Source organism: Diabrotica virgifera, chromosome 1 (genome assembly GCF_917563875.1).
Source record: "Diabrotica virgifera virgifera chromosome 1, PGI_DIABVI_V3a".
Classification (NCBI taxonomy): Eukaryota; Metazoa; Arthropoda; class Insecta; order Coleoptera; family Chrysomelidae; genus Diabrotica; species Diabrotica virgifera.
Window position 1 is genome coordinate 53,150,366 of NC_065443.1, and position 8,217 is coordinate 53,158,582.

Consider the following 8,217-nt stretch of genomic DNA (forward strand, 5'->3'; position numbering starts at 1 on the left):
ACGAAGCAGCTGTTTTATCCTTCGTATAAACTCAGTAGTTATCTCAGTTTTCATTTGCTTATGGTCAATTTTCCGCGCCTGCTTTACTCCAAGATATTTGTATATTATATATCGTTTTCACCCATGGCCTCGATGTTCTGGCCATTTTGCATATCGAATCCACCGGGCTGTATCTTTCCTCTGACTATATTTAAAACGCGGCACTTGTCTAGTCCAAAGTGCATATTAATATCATTAGAGAATGTTTCTACTGTTTTTAGCATTTCTTCTAGATTGTCTCGAGTAGAAGCCATTAATTTCAAATCATCCATATACAACAGATGATTAAGCTTCGCTACTACAGTATTGTTGTTTTTAATGCTAAAACCTGAGTCAGTGGAATTTAATAGCTGTGATAGAGGGTTCATAGCCAAACAGAACCACAATGGACTCAGCGAGTCTCCTTGAAACAGGCCCCGGTTGATTGCGATATTTTCCGTTTCGATATTGTTTTCACCAGGTATTTGGAGGTGAATTTTAGTCTTCCAACTTGTCATTATATGCCTTAAAAAAGTCACTATGTTATCATCGACTTTGTATATTCTCAATATATCTATAAGCCATTCATGCGGCACTGAATCAAAGGCCTTTTTATAGTCAATAAAGGTAGTAAAGAAGTTCCTTTTTTTGGTGAATGCCTGGTTAGAAATGACTGAGTCGATGATCAGTTGTTCTTTGCAACCCATAGAACCCTTAGCGCATCCTTTCTGTTGAGGCTCTATGATATTGGTTAGAGCACAGTGTTGGTAGATACGCCGGGTTATACAGGATGTGACCAATTTATACAAAGTTGGAAGACAAGTAATTGGGCGGTACTTGGCTGGATCTTGGGTGTTATTTTGATCCTTCGGTATTAAATAAGTGGTTCCCTGTGTTAGAAATGATGGTATTTCCTGCGGGTTAGAAACAACATGATTAATTAATGTTGACAAGCACTCATGAATACTCCAAAACTTCTTAAGCCAGAAGTTCTGAACTCCGTCTGGTCCAGGAGATTTCCAGTTATGAAGCTCTTTGATGATATTTGAGACCTCATCGGTAGTGAATGGTTCGTAGTTAGCTGTGACATAGTGGTGACAGTTCTGCGTCGTATCTTCTATCCAGCCAGCATTGTTGTTAAGAGCAGCTGGTGTGGAAAGTTGATTTCCCCAAAACTCATGAATCTCTTCTTGGCTTGGGTAAGACTTGTCGACACTTTCTACGGTGGAATTGAGTTTTCGGTAGAACGCCTTCTCGGAGTTCTCAAAAAGTGCATTGTCACATTTTCGGTTGTTACTAACTTTATACCTTCTTAATCGACCTGAATAGACGGAGAGTTTTTGTTTTAATGTATCCAGACACTGTTGGGCTGTGTTATTTTCCGGATCGTATTTCGAGTGTCTTGCAGTGCTCCGCATTATTTCTTCAGCTCTCTTAATGACTTTTCTACTTGTTACACCTCTTATATATTCTGTTACTTGACCAATATCCCTACGCAGTAATTCAATTTTTCCTAGAAGTCTTTTTTCCCAAGGTGCAGTCCTGTTACAAGTCCTTCCGTTATTAGTACCCCGTCTTGTTCTGATCTTAACGCCCATTACAGTAGCAATTGCTGTTGCTGCACAGTAGATTAGCATATGCAGATATTCCAATGAGTGGGCTTCTACGACATAGTTGGGTAGGACTTCAGTGTTCACAATTTGTAACAGCGCACCTAGTTTCTTACAAGAGTTTATTCGTGGTAGCGGTGGTCTGCTAAGTGGATTTGTTCCATTAAACTCTTGTACAGCACGAGCCATTTCGTTTGCTAGACTATCGCGCAACTCGTTGTTTTCCTGCTCTGTATTGTCAGGTTGCGTTTCTGCTATAGGAATCTCAGGAATCTGCTCATCAAGAACTGCATTAGGGACTTGATCTATAACTAGCTCTTGGTTATTAATCTCCCGTTCGACTTCGCTTTTGATCGTATTGCGTCTAGTCTCTGGGATAAGGTTGTTTCTTATGATTACCCGGTATTGATCTGATACTCTTTGCTCCGATACTTGAATATCTGGGTACTCCCTGCAAAATTCGGCATACAGCTGTTGTCTGTAGCCGATCGTTTCTTGACCGAGGTTTGTCACCTTATAATAGGAGCGCAAAATGCTTTCGTTAATGGACACAGTCCATTTCATGCGCTGCCTCGGTCGTCCCGCTTGAGTGAGCGCCGGCTGATGTTCCAGCGCAGCACCTTCAGCGAGTGGAGCTCTTGCTGTTGTTTGGCTCGCTTGTGGTTGTTGTTCTTGTTGTTGGGCTGTAGCTGTTTGTGTGACAGGGGCCCGCCTCCTCAACACCCTGCCACCGACGTCCCGCATGCTGTCACGTCCAGCGCCGGCTCCAGACGTGCCCTGGCGATCCCCAGGCAGCGATCCTAAACATAAACCATAATTCTCCATATTAATGGGTGTGCATTTTATACCTACTGCCAGGTGTCAGTTTTTGTTCCACGGCAAGTATCCCTGCTACTCTCTGGGTATTGGCGCTACGAATACCCAGAAAGTATCCCCCATTCGCAGGGGGCCGCGCCTGATAGAAGAACTGACAAAAAACTCCCACAGGTTATTATTATTATTATTATTATTATTATTGTTAATAGACTGTTCAGCATATTTAAACAGATGTTTATTGTAACAAAATTTTGTACAGGGTGGTCAACATATTAGATTGTTATATTAACAAATTCAAGCTGTAATAACGTACTTACTTTAAATGAAACAACCTGTATTGTATTAGTCTATCGTGTGGAAAATTTACTTAGATTTCAATTTCTATTAAGATTTTCTATACCTGTCTCCCTTCGTTTTTGAAATATTTGAAGATTTCCTAATTTGTAAGCTCTAGGTAACCATTATTAGAATCCAGTATGTGGTGGTTATATACAACATATCACGAATATACTGTCATTAATAACATTTACATTTTTATCATTTAATCACACAGCGTGTTCTTATTTTAAATGGCATACTCGGTATTCTATTCTTGATAATGAAAAACATTTAAATATCTTTCATTCCATGTAAATTTACATATTTCTGTACACAACGCTCGTTTTCGTCAAAGTAGCCATTTAATTAATTTGTTTATAATTATTGTGATTCAAAGATTCAAAGATTCAATCAAAAAGTGGTGTTCTTAAATTTACTTTAACCTTTGGGTTAAAATATAGAAGACACTTATACGTAATGAAATATAATTTAAATGTCTTCCAGAATACGACATATAATATTATAGGGTAAGCAGTTTAATATAAAAATATTATTCAATGCCACATGTAGGTCAAATTCAACTAAAACAATACACACTCTGTGTGATTACATGAAACCAATGTAAATTTTATTAATGACAGTATCCTGTCTCAGTATGTTGCCGGTGTTGGTGATGTGTTTTACATAACCACGACATAGTTTATTTTAATTGTTTAAGCTTACAAATTAAGAAATATATAAATATTTAAAAAATGAAGGTGATAAGTTTAGGGAACCTAATAGAGATTGAAAGCTAAGTAAATTTTCCACACGATAGACTAATAAAATAAATCGTATTTCATTTAAAATAAGCACGTTATTACAGCTTGAATTTGTTAAAATGTTGCTACAATAAACATCTATTTAAATATACTGAGTAGTCTATTATTAAGGTCCAAGAAAAAATTTGTCATAGATTCTTAAACAACCTTATAAAAGGGCAATTCAAAAACGTTATCAGATATCGGGTGTTCCATAAGAAAAAATATAACTTTGATATATCACTCTTTTTTGGAGCACCCTGTATAATTCACATTATTTTTAGATTGTAGTGTTAATGTGCCGTATTTTTTTTTAAATATAAAGTCGGTTTCCGTACAGAGACCGAGGTATACACTGCTAACCAAAATTTTAAATTAAAGAAAAACAAAATGCTACAACATCCACAAAAAACATTAGCTATAATCGTATTTTCGGAAAATAGTATGTAAAATTTGTTAATATGTGTGTTTAAAACATCCGATTATTTTGTAGTGTTCAACTTTTAATCATAATCTCGGATAAATATAATAATAGGGAATTTGCACATTTTTTTATTACATAATAATGTTCAGTTTTGTTTAAAAATGGGATTTATAAAATTTCACGCTTCAAAAACTCATAATAATTTAGAAGTACAAATTTAAAATCTTCTGTGTATTTAAACCATTTCAAACGAGCCGTAACGTCACATCATTATATTTTATTTATGTTTATGGTTATATTTATATTTTAATGACATTTATCGTATGTCATTGTAATAATATATACCAGTTTGTTGAGATTGGAGTTTGGTACAGTTTTGAAGGAAAGGAAAGAAGGTTTACTATGGAAAATAAGATGAATGAATGAAAGAAAATACTGTAAGTGTTGTTTATTGTCATTTGGTAAAAATACAACTATTAAAATCCCCAATAAAATATTTATTGGATTACCAGCCGATAACAAACCGCGTATAATATACATATTATATACTTACTTATCTGCTTTAACTCACCGAACTTCTTCAACGGAAAAATTTTCACCCTTTTGAAAATATGTAGCCACTATACACATATTTTTAATATAGGTAAGTTATCAGACTGGACTTTAAAAAAACCCTCTTCGGTCATTTTAAAAAAATTGTCTTAACTAATAAAAACACTCAACTATTAATTAAAAATTGTCATAAGTGGATCGGTACATAGTTTCTGCTCCATTGCTATTTAAATGGGATTCATTTTTTTTTAATCCTGGGAAAACTAATTAGTATTTTAGTAAAATTTAAACGCAGAATGAAAGATTACGTTATTAGCGAGGGCCGAAAGTCCCTGAGAACTTCTATAATAATTATTTTAATAAATTACAGGGGTGAAAAACTAAGAGAAAATTTGTTGTGGTTTTTTCTAATGGACTTTCGGCCCTCGGTAATAATTTAGTCTTTCATTCTGCGTTTAAATTTTTCAAAAATATTTATTGGTTTTTTCAGCATTCGAAAAAAATAAACACAATGTCCGTGGTAATATTTTCCAAATCTATCTTTGTCATACAACACACTCAGTCGAATAGCATATTGTCAGCATATTGTCAGTCAGACAGTGACAATTTTAGATATTTGACACGGCTTCGGGAATATTTTGAGTTGTTTATTAAATAATATCGATAGTGTATTTCATAAATATTTGATTTAAGACGTGAAATTAATAAAAAGTTATCTTTTGTTTATTATTTATGGAAGATCCCAAGTAAAGAATACGCTAGGATATATTCTGTGATCCAAGTATTTTGTTTGTCAAATCGGTTCAAATTATACAATATAACAATATACAGTGATGAGCGCGCTAATAACCGGCAAAAAAGCATAAAAGATGGAAAACGTATTAAGTTTTAAGGTAAAAAGAAATAAAACTAGTCGAGCTTGAAAATATAGCAATATTACCCTATTAATTTACATCATATTGATTGTTTCCTACCTTTATACGTATCGGACGAGTTTGGCAAATACCACTGTCACAGTGACACTTTTAGTTGACATACTCCTCTGATACGTGTAAAGCTGGGAAACAATCAGTATAAATGGCGTAATGTAAATAAAAAGGTTACTATCACTAAATTTCCCAGCTCGACTAGTTTCATTTCATTTTATCTCACAACTTAAGGTGATACAGTAGCGATCAACAGGTAGCCAAAACGCGTTCCAAGATTGCGGCTGTAATTTTGAATATTTTTTCGAGATATTTGGCACACGTATTCGTAATATAATAAAGAATGGCGGTACAGAGCCCAATTTGAAAAATATATTAGTATGTGGAAATTACTCTGTAATTAAATACAATATTAAAAAAATGAGCCTGTACCGCCATTAAGAAGAACAAAAAAATACACTTTCTTCAAATAAATTTTTTATCCGATGCCTAGATTTTGTGTCATTTTGGAACTACTAATGAAATAAAAAATTTTAGTAGTTCCAAAATGATACAAAATCTAGGCATCGGATAAAAAAATTTATTTGAAGAAAGTGTATTTTTTTTGTTCTTCTTAATGGCGGTACAGGCCCGTTTTTTTAATATTGTATTTAATTACAGAGTAATTTCCACATATTAATATATTTTTCAAATTGGGCTCTGTACCGCCATTCTTTATTATATTACGAATACGTGTGCCAAATATCTCGAAAAAATATTCAAAATTACAGCCGCAATCTTGGAACGCGTTTTCGCTACCTGTTGATTGCTACTGTTTCCTCTTAATACGTTTTCCATCTTTTGTGCTATTTTGCCGGTTATTAGCGCGCTCATCACTGTATATTAAAAAATCACTTTATTACTTTTCCTATGTTCTCGATTAAGTATTAGTTTTTATTGCATAGTATACCTATAAATTATTTTAATCACTGAATACATAATTAGTGAAAAAAATATATTAATTAACTGAATTAATAATTTATGAAACGGTTATCCAAGAAAATTCAAAAGTTATCTCTAAGTTAATGGTGACAATGTCACTGTCAAATATGTACTTATGTCACTATATTTAAGTATGTACATATCCATACCAGTGAGAATTTTACTACACATAATTTGCCGTATAAAGACAGAAAAATTACGGATAGCCGTAAAATATTTGCGCCCAGGCCCTTAACAAAAACTTAACAAAACAAAAACCTTAACAAAAAAATTGTCTTAACAAGAACACTCAAATATTAGTCAGAAATAGCAACTATCAAAATATTTATAAAACTGAGTGTCAAAGCGAATGCCAATCCTAATGAATTAATGGCGAGGACATCCAATACTACAATATGACCTAACGACCAATTTGACCAACGTATAATTTGAATTTTTAATCGTCTTTAGGGGCCAAATGAAAGACAAAAAAAAAAGTTGTTTTTCTTTGATATATTATGTATATGTATGTATATTGCTTTCGAATTTAAAATTGTATGCAAGTTCCCTATTGAACGAATGGGAGAAGAAAAATGAGTAAAATACTTTTCTTTTTCCATTTATTTATTTGCCATAAGTGTGTACAGATACATGTCAGTCTTTTTAAAATATAATAAAGCATTTATCTTTTTTTTTTTTCAGATTGTACTGTCTTGATCGCTTTGTCAAGGCTTTAGTAATTGGATTTATAGTATATTACTTGTATAAAACCTTCTTCCTTAGAAGTTTACATGCATGATTAAAAATAAAAAGAACATGTAAAATATTATGTTTAAAAAAAATTATATTTATGTTTATTGTATACTGGATGGTTACCAAAAACTCATTGACAGATTAATATCAAATCCGATATTTGTATATTGTTCTAAAATGTCTGTACAAATAAAAATATAAAGTATAAGAAAAAAATGTTTTTTATAGTCCCAATTTTCAATCTAGGATAAATAATAATCCCTGGACAAATAATCCCGGAAGAAAAATTATTAATCCAACAAATTATTCCTGGACAAAAAATTCCTAGGAAAAAAACCCCCACAAAAATATACACAAATAATCCTCACAAATAATTCCCAGAAAAATAATCCCCGGACAAAAAATCCCCACAAAAAATTCCGGTCAAATAATCCCCACAAATTTTTGTTGGACAAAATTTCCCCACAAAAAATTCCAGACAAAAAATCCCCAAGAAATATTTGCTGCCGAATAGTTCACAAAAATTTTCCCGTGAACGCAATCGACACAAAGTTTTTAGCCTTAGTGCATGAGAGTATAGAAATCGCCATGAAACTGCTTTTCGGCACGAAAATAATGATTAGTAATAATTAAGATTCAGCATGAATTGTAATTTCGATAATCTGTGGGAATTTTTTGTCTGGAATTATTTGTCCAGGTTTGTCCTTACACCCAATTTTTATGCAGTAGTTTGTGGGAAAGTGATTGAAGGCTTCTATGGTCTGTTTTTAAACGAAGAGGAGTAATTCAAATTTACCGCGCCGTAATGCTTGTTTGTAATTGGTCCAACCTCAGGTAAGTTTACTCCACTGTTATGAAAATTTGACACTAATGACATTTATGAAATTTTAACACAACTTGCATTTCATAGGTTAATTAAGTTATATCGGCGATATTTTGTGTTTCCTACGGTATTCCTTTGTGTGACAGTGTCACAAATGGTTCCTTTGGGGCAAGGGGCAAGGGTTCCATGGGTCTTCGGCCTTGGGCACCCTATCGTC

General features: G+C 33.4%; 1 protein-coding gene across 2 annotated transcripts in view; it reads left to right on the top strand.

Annotated features, from left to right (window-relative positions):
• Positions 1-7,393, top strand: part of LOC114324950 (putative fatty acyl-CoA reductase CG5065) — a 150,563-nt gene extending 143,170 nt beyond the window's left edge. For both annotated transcript variants that reach the window (XM_050655410.1, XM_050655450.1), the window contains exon 9: positions 7,127-7,393. In XM_050655410.1, coding sequence (XP_050511367.1) covers positions 7,127-7,223 — 97 coding nt within the window. In that variant the 3' untranslated portion in view covers positions 7,224-7,393. The remainder of the gene's footprint in view (positions 1-7,126) is intronic.
• Positions 7,394-8,217: the final 824 nt, after the last annotated feature.